Raw genomic sequence first — 15,776 nt, forward strand, 5'->3', positions numbered from 1 at the left:
AATTTATGTTAAAATAAATGGATAATCATTTTTTCTCAAATAGAACTTGGAAAAAAAGATTTTTTAAAGATAATGAAAAATGATACGACATCAAATATATTCACTCTTATTAACGCCTGTTCCTTAATATTAATTAAGAAGTCCTCTAAACCAAGAACATCTCATAGAACAAATCCGTATGGTTTTCGATGAGTTTACTCATTCGAAATACCTTGAAGTTATTAATTTTCCATACAGACCTAAGCACTCAATAGTAAGACTATTAGTTAACAAAGTTAGTAAGATTAGTTAACAACAGTTTCTGTAGTTGTGGTTGAGAGAAAGATCAAACTGTATGAAAAATGAAATAATTGCATTATTTCAAATATAATCAAAAGTTACAAAGTACAGTAATATTATGATGTACGGTATTCAACAGTTCAATATTGTTATGATGATGAGAAATTTCATAGGCTACGGAACTAATTTCCATTGAAATTATAGCTCTACATGCATATAGTACTGTAAGTGAAAGTAGAGACGACATCTTATAGTTGGCTCAAGTTATACTCATATTCAGCGAAACATGGTAAGCATAAAAAATAATGAAATAGCTATAGCTCACAAAAATAAATTTCGAATTTCTACATCATGTTACGACAAAAATATTACCTCTAGTACTATTCAAATTACTTACAAATCATGCTAGGTCTCTAAGCGTTTTGGGTGCTTATTCTCTAGAAAAAATAAAGCTTGATGAGCTTTTGCAACTAAATGATAGGCCTCTTGTTTAATTTTATAATTATCCTTTGTTCCTTGACATCATTTCAATATTTCAATATTGGAATGTATCATCACCTATCATGGTTGAAATTGTATTATTGAATTGAAAATAATCATTAATGCATCTTAGTTATTGGTGAATTAGATTTATTTGTCTTTCAATACATATGTCTTTCATATTTATCATTAAATTGTAGTTTTGAAGAGTAAACTTATAAGGAGTGGGAGAAAAGTTTGAAAACATAAATAATTATTAACTCGTGTTCATCCTTTAAAGATAATGACATAATATTCTCAATCTTCAAAAATAACTACACGATGCCATTTGAATAAATAACGATAAAGTTATTTTCTTTTTTTAGGCCTGCTTGTTAGTTTTATTATATGGAAACAATACCCTTATCCTTGTGTTTTCTCTGATGACACAACCGGTTTCATCTATACATCCCATTATCAAGTGACCATATCAATTTTGATGATGGCAACACCGCGCATCTTCCTATGACTCTCTCTATTCATCACTCTAATTGGATGAACTGGTTCTCCATCTCCCTTCATCTCTTTATTGCTCCGAATATCCCTCCAAGTCAGAGGTTGCTTTAATTCTACTATGGTAAGCTTTCATATAATAGAGATTCCATATTGTAAATTCTGATAAAGAATTTCAATGGGGCTAGTTGAATTTGATTAATAATGGAATACTCCCATATAGAAAAAAAACTTTTTATATTAACACTTATAATATAAAACACAGCAACTAGTTTCAGCTTTCAAGTGTTTCTGCAAAAACTAAGTTTTGAAACTAGTTGTTGTGTTTTATATAAGTGTTTACAAAAAAACATTATCAAAGCAGGGTAGGCTATATGAAATTATTTCTTCATTAATATTGTAGATTCTATTTATAATATGAGTTTTGAGACTAGTTCTTATGTTTTATATAAGTGTTTACATAAAAACGTTTTCAAAGCAGGGTACTATGAAGTAATTTCTTCATTAATATTGTAGATTCTATTTATAATATGAGTTTCAAAACTAGTTGTTATGTTTTATATAAGTGTTAACATAAAAACGTTTTTAAAGCAGGGTACTATGGAATTCTTTCTTCATTAATATTGTAGATTCTAATTATAATATGTTTACGTAAAAACGTTTTTAAGCAGGGTAGCTACTATGAAGTTATTTCTTCATAATATTGTAGATTCAATTTATAATATAAGTTTCGAAACTATCTGTTGTTTGTGTTTTATATACCGTAAGTGTTTACATAAAAACGTTTTTAAAGCAGTGTACTATGAAATTATTTCTTCATTAATATTGTTAAAATTATCTATTGATAATAAAGTTATTGATTTGTAAGCATTCTGCTTGGTTGAAATGTGATAAAACAGTGTGATGTCAAGAGAACAAGAGGGTAGTTGGGGGCGGCCAGCGTTGTGAGTGGCATTACCTTGGGGTTGAGATCGGATCCCTGCTGCATGAGAGTGCCGATCGTGAACCAGAAGCTGTTGGCCAGCGAGAACTGGTTCTCGACCAGATCGTTCTCAAGTTCGCAGGGGTGCGGATTGTGCCACTCGTAGGGCGAGAAGCGTGCCACTATGAACATGGTGATGGAGACGAGGACATATGCGGCCAACACGTACAGCCAGATCTCCACCGCCAGCGGGTTCATGAACGAGAACAGCCGCGTCGGCGCAGACGTCGGCACCTGCAACATGCTCAACCCTTCATGCTATGTCTCCCTTCAATCGGACCTGTATCAAGTCGTTTGCATTCAAACACAAAGCATCCATACTGTCATTGATTGGAGGCGTTACGTATCGGTGTTACTATATCATTGTTCTCCATTCTTAATTTTTAGAAAGAGTAAATTATTATAATTATAACTGTGAAGACCTTAAAAAGACATAACTTCATTTCAAACTTCAAAACTCATAAAAACACTTCACTTACATGGGCCTTTATTTTTTTTAAATTTTAATTCAAAGTACAGTATTTGTATTTTAATAGTTGAACGATTTCAAAGTTTTTTTAAAAAATAAAGGGTACTACAAGATTTTCATATTGTTTTTATTAATTTTTTAAAAAGTAACCCATTCAAGTGAAGTGTTTTTATAAGTTTTGAAGTCTGAAATGAAGTTATGTCTTTTTAAGGTCTTCACTTTCACAATCGTCACGAAAAATGTTTATGCTCCAAAAGCAGTGTTTCCAACCACAAGGACACTACACCCCCCCCTCCCTAAATAGCACTAATCTCCCTGAAAGTTTTAGGTCGTCAGCCGTGAAACGTGATTCTTATATTTCTCTGACCTGTTTTGGTACCATCTCTCCACTCCAAAGAATGGGTTTTGAACCCCCATCGGACGTGCCCCCCTCATAAATAACTAAAATTTCAATTAATCAATTTCTATGTCGTCAGTCTATCTATCAAACACTGCTGATCTTTCTTGGTGAGACCCCCTACAAAGGATGGTTTTTGAACCCCCCACCAAGAGTTTCAAGGATGTAGTCTGCGTCCTTGCCCTCCCCCTTGTGGGCACCTCTGTATTATGAATAGAACTCCACTAAAATATTATGGTCATAGAATAATAATTCATTAAATGTGATAAGTTGATCAGATCAAGCTTTTGATTGTAAGATTTCTGCTAGGAAATTATAAGTCAGAATTGATTTGGCTCCAATTTTTCAAGTATATTATGCTTTGTGTTTTATATACCGTAAGTGTTTACATAAAAACGTTTTTAAAGCAGTGTACTATGAAATTATTTCTTCATTAATATTGTTAAAATTATCTATTGATAATAAAGTTATTGATTTGTAAGCATTCTGCTTGGTTGAAATGTGATAAAACAGTGTGATGTCAAGAGAACAAGAGGGTAGTTGGGGGCGGCCAGCGTTGTGAGTGGCATTACCTTGGGGTTGAGATCGGATCCCTGCTGCATGAGAGTGCCGATCGTGAACCAGAAGCTGTTGGCCAGCGAGAACTGGTTCTCGACCAGATCGTTCTCAAGTTCGCAGGGGTGCGGATTGTGCCACTCGTAGGGCGAGAAGCGTGCCACTATGAACATGGTGATGGAGACGAGGACATATGCGGCCAACACGTACAGCCAGATCTCCACCGCCAGCGGGTTCATGAACGAGAACAGCCGCGTCGGCGCAGACGTCGGCACCTGCAACATGCTCAACCCTTCATGCTATGTCTCCCTTCAATCGGACCTGTATCAAGTCGTTTGCATTCAAACACAAAGCATCCATACTGTCATTGATTGGAGGCGTTACGTATCGGTGTTACTATATCATTGTTCTCCATTCTTAATTTTTAGAAAGAGTAAATTATTATAATTATAACTGTGAAGACCTTAAAAAGACATAACTTCATTTCAAACTTCAAAACTCATAAAAACACTTCACTTACATGGGCCTTTATTTTTTTTAAATTTTAATTCAAAGTACAGTATTTGTATTTTAATAGTTGAACGATTTCAAAGTTTTTTAAAAAAATAAAGGGTACTACAAGATTTTCATATTGTTTTTATTAATTTTTTAAAAAGTAACCCATTCAAGTGAAGTGTTTTTATAAGTTTTGAAGTCTGAAATGAAGTTATGTCTTTTTAAGGTCTTCACTTTCACAATCGTCACGAAAAATGTTTATGCTCCAAAAGCAGTGTTTCCAATCACAAGGACACTACACCCCCCCTCCCTAAATAGCACTTATCTCACTGAAAGTTTTAGGTCGTCAGCCGTGAAACGTTATATTATACCTGATCTATCCTGTTTTGGTACCATCTCTCAACTCCAAATAATGGGGTTTGAAGCCCCATCGGACGTGCCCCCCTCATAAATAACTAAAATTTCAATTAATCAATTTCTATGTCGTCAGTCGATCTATTGAACACAACTGCTCTTTTTTGGTGAAACCCCCCACTAAGGATGGTTTTTGAACCCCCCACCAAGAGTTTCAAGGACGTAGTCTGCGTCCTTGCCCTCCCCCTTTTGGTCACCTCTGTATAATGAATAGAACTCCACTATAATATTATGGTCATAGAATAATAATTCATTGGCTGTGATAAGTTAATCAGATCAAGCTTATGATTGTATGATTTCTGCTAGGAAATTATAAGTCAGAATTGATTTGGCTCCAATTTTTCAAGTATATTATGCTTTGTGTTTTTTAAAATGAGGAAGTAGATACTCTTCGAATATTTCCAACAACTGAGAACCAGCCACTCATGAACTTTTGCGTTGGTAATGAGACGGATGATGATCAGTGGACTTACAGTTTTAGGTGGGTTCCGAACCACCATGAATCGATTTTTCAACTTATGAACCATATTCAGAGGAGTTTGTTCAAGTAGTAGACTTTTCAACGGGAGTGGCAGGCGCTTCATTCTTAAGGCTGTGCAATTTTCTACTGGTGACATTTTTTTAAGTTTTTCGATTTGTATACAATCAAGCTATCAAAATGAAAATAGTTTCTCAGGAAAAATGGTTTTCCGACTATTACTTTTTGAGATATGAGCGCATAAAGTTTGAATTTTTGGGATAGGGCATAGGAAAAATAATTTTTCATTTTGATAGCTTGATCAATCAATCATTTTATTCAGTTAAATGCATCACAAAATTGGTCCCGCTAAACCTGAAAGATTTTACAGCAGGTGCCTACAAATAATAAAATACATAAGTAGAATTAATGCTAACTTTAACAATAAACTAAGGAAAACAAATTTTCATGAAACTGCTGGGAATTTAGGAATTTGATAGTATACAAATCGAAAAACTATGAAAAATGTCACTAGTAGAAAGTTTTTTTTTAGCATTTGCACAGCCTCAACTTATCTAAGCGATAGCTTATCAGCGCAGAAACTGAGTCAGAACGCTTCAATAGAACTTTCTCAGAATAGTGTTCATAAGTGCTCATTTTAATACTACAACACAAAATCGGCAACGTGAACAAGAAACATGCTGTTAGTACATTCAGGCAGTAAGTAGGACTCGAGCAGTGCACCAAGAGACAGACACCTTTGGGTTTAATCCAGCTCCCTGACGCAGTAAAGTACCAGTGATGAACCAGACACTGTTACTGAGCGAAAACGTGTTGACCATTAGCCTGGGATCATCCTTTCCCTTCCAAGGTTTCGGGTTGTACCACTCGTAGGGCGAGAAGCGTGATATAGCGTACAGGCAAAGGCACACTGACACAAATGCCACGAACGCTAGCAGCCATATCTCCAACGCCAGAGGATCCAGGAATGTGAAGAAACGAGATTCTTTGTCTGTTGGTACCTGCATGTGGAATCATATTGGACGGCAAAACAAAAGAGAAAACATGATTATTTTGTGCTATGACCCCGGATAAAAATGGATTCGATTTGGGGTTATGAGTTGCAGGATAAACAATTGAATAAACACATCTATAGTGGGATTCGAACCTACGACCAGACTTCGTAGCGATAGCAAGAATACTGAAGTGGCGACGCTCCAGACTATTAGACTGGTCAAAGCTTCTAAGTAATGATACTGTATGAAGTGAGATATCTTCTTAGTCATCACACAATACTGCTGGTATCACGGTCAGGACCAGAGCTCCAGGGATCGTGCTCATAATCTGTTCAAGGTTTTCTTAAACAATATAAATGTTTCAATCACATCTTAAACAAATTAGGCTTGTTGAAGATGCGATTCTATTAATTCAAACAAATAATGTGATTATTGGTGGTGAAGAAAAATGCACAGTGAAATGTAAGTACAAACATTATTATATCTGATCATCATAAAGCAATAATATTTATTGCATCTACAAAGTGTGTTTGTCGAGGTACATGTGTGATATAACTTGCATCAGTTATTCATTCAGTTTCTTTACTTCTTTAAGTACAACCATAGAAAAAATATAGCATAAAAATAAATTCCATGGTATAGGTCGTTCATGTTCTATATTTAAGCCGATTTTTGTTAACTCAAGCCGATTAAGCAGATTTTTGTTAACTCAAGCCGATTACTGTTGACTACTGTCTATTACAGTGTTATTGTTTTGGCCGGGTGAAAGTAAGAACGGCACAGTATGAGAGACTTCCAGCGTCACATAGCTTTATGAAAAATAACTACTAGGACTATCGGCTTGAGTTAACAGTGAAATTTGTAATATAGACACCCTATATCAAGGGATATCTTCTTATGATATATTTTCTCTATTGTACAACTAATAAATGAACGTACCGTATTCAAAAGAATATTGGAAACAAAGAATTTCAAGAACAAAACCAATTATTTTTCTTCATCAGTATGGATACAATTGTACCGGTAAATGAAAGCATATAATATTTTATCCATTTCGATCACACAAAGTTGTATTTCATAATCCCATCTCAGACATATTATATTAAGAGACTTTATGGAGGGTGAGTTAAAGTACTGTTGAGTAGGCCTAGCAGTTCACTCTACCAAAGAAGGTGTCTCATAGATATCGGCTTGTCTATGGCTTCCTAAACTCTCCACTCCCCCAAAGCCATAGAAATTGAGGAAATCCTTCAATGCCAAACTGCTGATAAAGACAACTTGACCTATCATTGATCAACGTTTGCTTTCAAACAAGGGTAATTTGTTACCCTCTTCCAATGATCTTGCTCATCTCACGTGGAAATCTACACGTCTGGGAATTGAGTCACAGAGTAAATTTAGCTCAGGACTATTATATTCATGACAACCAGTGAATAGGTACTATAAACTTTAAAATAAAATTGATAAATAATTATGAAAACACAGTGTACATTCAAATCATTGGTTATTTAATATAATATTTGTTGCATAATATTTTATAGGTGTGCAATTTTAAAACTTCTCTTACCTTGAAAAGAATACTGATTCCTAAATTCATGAACGGTTTGGTGAAGTCTATAACGCTTTCTCTAGCATAGTTTATTGTCATTGATCCAACTGCCAAATCGGCTTTCTGTGAACAAGAATGAAGATAAATACGGAATGTTACCAACAAAAATGGAATATTATAAAAGCTACATTTTGTAAAATGATAGGTTATGAATCGTCTGTATAGAAAAACAAACTATACATGGAATAATGTTACAACACAGAAATCAAGGTTCGTATTTTGTGGCAATACAGCGAGCAGTATTATTCTTCATGATTGATAAATTATTGTGCACAAATTCTAAATTAGCAAGTAAGAATAATATTGATCAATATTTGTGCACAAATTCTAAATTAGCAAGCAAGAATAATAGTGATCAATATTATAAGAGTATGAATGAAGTACGACACTCGAAAAGATTGATGACAAATAGAATGAAATTCTAGTATTCTTGTAGATTTTGACAATAATAACAACAATTCCAATAATCCTAAAAAACAATATCTTTCCAACATTTGATTGATATTGAAGTTGAACATTCATGCAAATAATTCATTGTGAAGAGTAGTTTTTTGTTTTGAAAGTTGATATTTCTGTTCTTCACCACTATAATTTTATAAACTTGATTTGATTTAATTAAATTTGATATATTAAACTTTCTCAACTCTTTGTTTGCAACTGATTTTTGTAATTTCACTTGCTTATCGGCTCCGACAATTATTACCAGAGCTGGTTTATGAAACCATTCATGAATATTTTAACTTGCTAAGTAGTGGTATCTTAGATTGATTTTGAAGAAAAAATCAATAGTGATCGATAAAGAGAACAAATAATCAATTTTAATAGAACCTATGAGAGTTGATTTTTCTCTTGAAATAACATGTATATGAATAATCTTCAATACTGATTGTCTTGGTCTGAAGCACTGTTTCCATTTTATCGTAATCAGAATAATTCGTTGTGATAATTGGTTGATACAAATTCAATTTGATGACAGTCAAACTACTACAGAAGGAAGGAGACTGGAACGTTTATACTTCTACATTTTTTCTCTCGCTCTATTACTTTTAATGATCTGAACTAATCTAAACTACTTTTTGAGTTAATTTATTGTAATGGAGAACAATTTTCAATCTCTTTGATAATTTATTGTTGACTCATATTAATAGAAAAATAGTTTGCTGAGAAAATATTTTCACGCTGATAGGCTACATTTCAGAATCTGCCGCAGTTTTTGTTACTCTTTTCCGGTTGAAACACAGCGAAAGAATAATTTCATTCCTGAATAGCTCAGAAAAGTTTAAAAGTTTATTGCTGTCACACTCGCTTAATAATTCATTTGATAAAGTTCGAATTAATTTGCACCAAAAAAGCTCTGGCGAGAAGCCTTCCCTGATTTATATGGAAATCAATAGCCGGCGGCTTTTAGCTCTCCTTTCAGAGCTGTTTTTGGACTCAAGTCAAAAATTAAGAATACTTTGTCATTCTTTTTCTTGCCGTTTTCGCTCTAGAATCAAGTCATAGCACGGCACTTCTCTCCCTACTGTACAGAAAATGATAGTCTTCTAATTCCAATTTCCTTTTTAGTTAAAAAGGTACTCAAACATTAGTTCAATAAGTCCTATAATATTAGTATGTTTTTATCATTGGCCTTACATTCGATATCGGGCCCTGCACTTACTGATAACATAGTCGAAATCATATTATTACCATGATAGGATTTTCATTCTATCTTTCAGAAAAATGACAAATGAGCTATTGAAAGCTCATCTCAAAATTTTAAGTCTTCCTTGATTTTGAATATTTTTGTTCTCCGTGCTTTCTAAAAAGATAAAACAATACTCTGAATGCTTCATACGGCTATCTTTTATCACCACTGATTATTTTTATCAGTTGTCTATTGAATGAATATTGATCAGTATCAAACCATTTGAGAAATTTAGAGATCAACTCATTTGGTTACTTACAATAAGTATAGAAATGAGAATAATTGAAAATAATAGAAATGCAATTATTTTGGTGTTGGCCTAGCCGTAGCTCGACTGATTATTTATGTAGGCTACCGTTTATGAGAGAAAACTGTTTTCGATCTTTATAGAGAAGTGGGTCTAATAATCCAATCTCACAATCTAGGTCAATCTAGGAAACTGATTATATAATACTTCAGCAATATTATCACTCTAACGATCGATCAAATGCATATTGCTTGAATTGCGCTAGCAAGGAAACCTAGTTATTGCTTCAGTCAGCTAGCAACAGGAAACTACTCTCGAAGTCATCAGGAAATTTGGCATTTATAGACGATAGGAGATTGGATAGGAAGGCTACGTTGGTGCGATGAGCGATCTCAATTGAAGATGAACCTTATCGTTGAATTCAAATTTATTACAATATTGATTAGTTAATGGGAATCATCATAATCAGTCAATGAAAATCAATAACATAATGTGAATCTTGGGATCTTTCTTTAAAGAAATTGTCTTTGAAGAGTTCCATATCAGAGAGCTCACTAATGCATTAGTGCTGACCTGTTGACAAGTAGTGTCTGAAAACTACTGGACAAAGCATTGGTGATCACTCTTCAGAAAGTTTTTCCTCAAGTCATTTTCATCACATGGAGATATTTTTACACCAAGAGAAAGAAAATAATCTATAATACTCCTGAAAAGGAAAGTAGATTCAATTGGTTCATGATAATTTACACACAAGTCACAAGAGTGGAAATGAACCCTATTTGACTAGATACTATCTTGTAAAATGAATCATAATGAGACAACGATATTCTCCACTTTTAGAAGATTGTTCTATAGTATATAGTGTATAACAAGCATTATTCAGCTATATAGCTTTCTGCTTTATTCTCTCATTTCATAAGTTCCATCATGTTCATAGGATGAGGCGATCCTGAAAGGAAGCAGTGCAAGATGTGAATGGATGTTGTGAAACAAGGAGCCGAAATACACTTCATTCTCATTCAAGAGTTGACAACAAATTTCCGTTCTTTCTCCGGAGATGCGTCTTCATCACACTGTCGTCGCCTTCAAAGCTTTTCTTCAGATGTAATGAGCTGTTTTCACGCCTTGCCCAACAAAGTGTTCACATTTCATTTTCCCTCTTCTTTTTGAAAAATGGAAAATTCGAAAATTTGAAAGCTCCATTCATTTAAGAAATTGTTCACTCGATTGAATTCGTTAAGAGTTCAAAATAGGACAGTGTTTCATCCTTTTCTTGGATTGACATGATTCTCGAATTAAATTTCAATTGAAGAGATCATCGAAATTCTATTAACAATTTATTGTTCATGAAACAATCGAACTATTTGGATCCGGATCAGGTCCTTTCTTATAGAATTCTGTTACGAGAGACTGAATATCAAAAGGAGACTCTTATCCGAACAAATAGATAACCTGGTAATCAATGGAATTACGAAAGCCATATTATAAATTTTTCATCAAATATAAGAAAAAAATCTATTATTGCTATGTGATGAGAGGTGAGTAATGTGATAGAAAGCTTATGAGTTTTCAACTTGGGTTTTGATGTAATACATAACAATGTACTTCATACTCCTAAATTGAAATGAGAAAATCATAAGTATGGAGAGTCAATGGTGAAGTTGGCAAACTGGGTCACTTACAAACTCAACTGATAAGCCATGCATATACGAGTAGGAGCTTCTGTGCACTAATCCCAAAAAGAATCTTAAAAGTTAAAACGTTTCTCCTGAATATTTTTTTACAAGTACTGTACCTACTACCACAGATTTAACCTTACAGATCCGACCACAGATATGTTCACTTTTAGTCTAAGCTACTACTTGAATATAGTATTTTCTGATGTTAATTATTTGAGAAAAAATCATTATATATTCCAAAGTACCTACCTAGGATTGTGTATTTACCTATAATTGTATTACCTAGATGTATTCTAGGTACATTGATATAATCTATTACAGGAGACTTATTATAATATTATATTATATTCATAAAGCAGTACAGGAGTTATAATCCAACATTTTTGGAAACTGTAGATATTGTGATTGATTGCATAATTGAATTCAGTATTTCCCCTGAAAATTGAGAACGAATCATGATTAGATTTGCCCATGCAGATTTGCATGCACATTCCGGAAACAGTGGTTACGATGGTACCTTATCCATAAGCTGCCTAACTATTCCATTCCACTCCCCAGTCTCATGGTCGAAAACGCCGTACTTTCCATCAGGTACCAATTGGATCTGGTACTCGAAGCCCACCATATTGGCTATCTCCCTCAACAGATCAATGCAGAAGCCCTCGTATTTCTGCGATGTTGTGTTCTCTTCCTCTTTTATCATCACGTATGGCGTTTCCTAAACACTATCAACAATGTAATTGATGCCAGAAAACACTACAAAACGACAAAACTACACAACATGATGTATATTATTTGATATTTGAGAATAGAATTAGGTTGTACAGTATTTTGATTGATGTTGTGTTATTCGTCAATCATAAATATTAAACAAATAAGTACGATAGTGAATATGAATAGTGACATAGCCACCTCTAATACAGGTGTAATACAGCCACCTGTATTAGAGGTGGCTATGATAGTGATCGTCAATTTCTTTTTCAGTTTTTAGATACTGAATACTGTTCTTTCAGAATCTGGTCAAGTTTACAGTAAGTTCTTGATGCTGACCCGTGTTATCGGATGGGCATGTTAAACTGTCGGTCCCAGCTGAAGTACGACAGTCGTAAGGCCCATTGACGGCTCAAATGACAAATTCAGGCGAGGAGGAGCTTCCGTCAGGAACTCACCACCAATAAAAGCCATACGAATATTATTATTATTGATGCTGAGCTTATCCTTCTTCATTTAGTTTCCATAATTGAAGGAGAGTTATATTTTCACGTTCGGTAATTGCACATTATTGTACGAGTTATTGCCCGAAAATTGTAAAAAGTTGTTTGTGAAAATGAAAATGTAGACACTTGATATTGATTAGACAAGCTCTGTAGGAGGCTGGTACGATGATCAAAAAATCCTTTGAAAAATGATGTAATGAATTCTGATTCGTTCAAAAAGAAGAGAATGATTCAGACCTAGTCATTGGAATAATCTACGCCCCCGTATAGCTACCGAATAAAATATTCCATTTGACTGCAAAAAGATGACATCACATTGGGACTTGATTGAATATGAAATCGACTAGCATTAGTTCCAGACTGATGGAGATGTTCATTGTTCCAGAAATCGAATATTTCGGCGATGACGGGCGTAGGGATGTGCGAGGGGTGGGGGGTTGCCTGCCAGTGTAAGGTAAATGAGCTAAGACGAGGTGGAATCAACAAGTGTCTGTAGACGTTCATTCGCTCTGTTGAAATTAAGCGTTCATTCGCTGAATTGAAGTGTAACTCAAATTAACAATCCCTTGTTGATTCCAGTAGGCTACTGTAGCTCTCACACACGACACAAAATAATATTTGGATGATAGGAGAATTCAATTTCCACACTTGATAATTAGCTGGATTGTCTTATGACTCGAATTCATTACAGAATCCTTACACAAAACATTCATTCATTTTTAGTTGAAAAAATGATTCAAGTTCACAAGTATCTCCGATTGAAAAAAGGTTGAATCTCCGATTCAAATACTTAGTGCCGGTTGCACAAAAAACCGGTTGAATTTGTATTCTAATTAATTTCACGAGAACCAATCAGAGAAGCATTTTTTCTGAAAAGCATCTCTGATTGGTTAAAGTAAGATTAATCACGATTGAAATTCAACCGGCTTTTGTGCAACCGGGCCTTAATGTGTTGGATGGATGATCTCATTATCAACCGAGACACTTATCACCTCTATTATTTAACAAAGAACATGAATTTTAAAAATGATATCATCTTCTAGCAACAGTGAAAACTACTTGATGAAGATTTGTGTTGGGTAGAGGAAACGGTGTGGTGAGGGAGTCGAATCCAATTTTCATAATTTGAAAGAAACATCGAAATACTAAGTCACACAGATATCACACTCTACAATAATAAATTATTATCAGTTCTTACGGTACAAAAACATTACGATCCAATTTTCATAATTTGAAAGGAAGATTGAAATTATATTTCACACTCTACATTAATAATTTTACAATCATTATTATCAATTCTACAATAATATTATGATCGGGATTCTAGTTGAAAGGATCACAACAACGAAGATGAGTGATTTTTGAGTGATTTTACATGATTGCAGTGAAAATTGCAAATAGGAAGCGCAGTAATACACACACACACATGAAGTACATGTAATTAAGAGCGTACGTGCTTCATCAACTGGAGAACCATGCCGTTCCATTCGCCAGTGCCCGGGTCCTGTGCTCCGTACTTCTTGTCGGGAACCAAATCCAGAATGTAGTCGAAGCCAACCTCTTTTGAGACGCGCTCCAGTAAGTCTACGCAAAACCCGTAGAACCTTGAGTTGCCGGTGTAATTTTTCCCATATCTCATCATCACGTACGGTATTTCCTACTTCATACAAAATGACATCGGCTAGTTATGGATTCTCTATGCAAAGTTCTGATCCATGAAACAATTTTGAGTCTTGTAATGGATTCAGAAAAAAAGGTCCTACACACTAACTCTATGATTATCACAATCCAGTTACCAGGTATTGATACCAGGTATCCGGTATTGAAAGAGAAGTCTTCTCCTACGTAAAAATGAAAATAAAATAGTAAGAATGAAAATTAATGAATTTCACTTTCGTGAACCAACATTGACAATTGACAAGGTCACACAGTGAACAAAATACATAACAAAGAATCACCAAATACATTCGTACCGTGCTACCTACGTCTGGTGTGAGGGGTCCGGTTGTGACTTAAGGGTGTTCTGGAAATATGTGAACAACAAGAGTTTCTCTCTGCATAACATGACTTTTCGATTTCATTAAAAAGGTTTCATCACTTATATAACGTTGTTCTGTTGGAACATAAGTATAGAACATAATGGGACGCGTTTATGATGAGAAACATCAATTTTACAGCATATCAATGACTTTTTGGTGAGGACTACTCTTATTTATCAGGAAATAATAAATTTAGGTATCCTCTGAAAACCTTTATTTACAGCTTGATGCCATTCTCATCAATGACATATTGAGATCATTTGATGCATTGGTATCAACGATCGATTAAGTTGTTACATCATAGATGCTTTGGGAAGTTCAAATATCAGAGGTATATCAGATAAGTTTTTCAAAATTGTCATTCATTTTGAATATTGTTTATTTTAATATTGTCAGTAAGCAAAGGTTGATACGATAAATTTTTGTGGATGATGCATTCATATTTCATGAGAAGAAACGACTACCTATATCAGATAAGTTTTTCAACATCGACAATCAATTTTAATATTGTTTTTTTTTTAATATTGTCAGTAAGCAAAGATAGATACGATACATTTCTGGTGGATGATGCAATCATATTTCATGAGAAGAAACTACATAAGAAAGATAAAGGTGAAGAATTTTTCCTATACAGAATGAAGGATAATACAGTGAAGGCAAAGTACCCAAAGAAAAAAGAGATGGAGAATTATTTGAGATATGACTTGGGAAACAGCAATAAAATAATTCTATTTTTTCGAACTTGAGTCTTTTTCAATAACTATGGTTACTTCATGTATGATTCGAAAGAATTCAATTTGATTGAATCACAAATGAAATGTAAGTGAATAATATACCAAAATTCAGCATATCAGTAAGATTAACGATATCTACATGACAAACCGAAGGCTAATTTGGTGTAACTCGAGATGTTACCATTGTACAAAATATTTGTATATAATTGTTACCAAGTACAAAATATTATGTACATTTACTAGATGACTGAATGTTTTTGAAAAATCATTCAGAGATTATTAGTGAATTAATAAGTGCAATACTCTTTTCCTTGTCTAAACTACCTGAATCAATATTAGTAGTAGCCTACTTTCTCTTACTAGATTTTTGTGTGGAATGTAACAAGGCCATGGGTTCATCTAGTGTAGCCTTGAGTGTAAGCGTAAATATAATGTTGTGTATGGTCCTTATTCGGATTCCACATTCCTTAATCTTGTGTTTCTATCATTATCCTCAATTCGATTTTGTGCTTGTACGAATGAATAGAA

General features: G+C 34.1%; 1 protein-coding gene across 16 annotated transcripts in view; it reads right to left on the reverse strand.

Annotated features, from left to right (window-relative positions):
• The window catches only part of LOC111060386 (glutamate receptor ionotropic, kainate 2), a 97,611-nt gene that overhangs the window by 9,466 nt on the left and 72,369 nt on the right, over nt 1-15,776 (reverse strand). For 2 of the 16 annotated variants that reach the window (XM_039421783.1, XM_039421785.1), the window contains exons 10-13: nt 13,929-14,132; nt 11,776-11,976; nt 7,604-7,708; nt 3,672-3,929 (exon numbers count right to left, since the gene is read on the reverse strand). In XM_039421783.1, coding sequence (XP_039277717.1) covers nt 3,672-3,929; nt 7,604-7,708; nt 11,776-11,976; nt 13,929-14,132 — 768 coding nt within the window. Of the gene's footprint in view, nt 1-3,671; nt 3,930-5,778; nt 6,043-7,603; nt 7,709-11,775; nt 11,977-13,928; nt 14,133-15,776 lie in introns of all 16 variants that reach the window. The other 14 variants (XM_039421782.1, XM_039421784.1, XM_039421790.1 and 11 more) reach the window with 10 other exon arrangements.

This window comes from Nilaparvata lugens, chromosome 2 (assembly GCF_014356525.2).
Source record: "Nilaparvata lugens isolate BPH chromosome 2, ASM1435652v1, whole genome shotgun sequence".
Classification (NCBI taxonomy): Eukaryota; Metazoa; Arthropoda; class Insecta; order Hemiptera; family Delphacidae; genus Nilaparvata; species Nilaparvata lugens.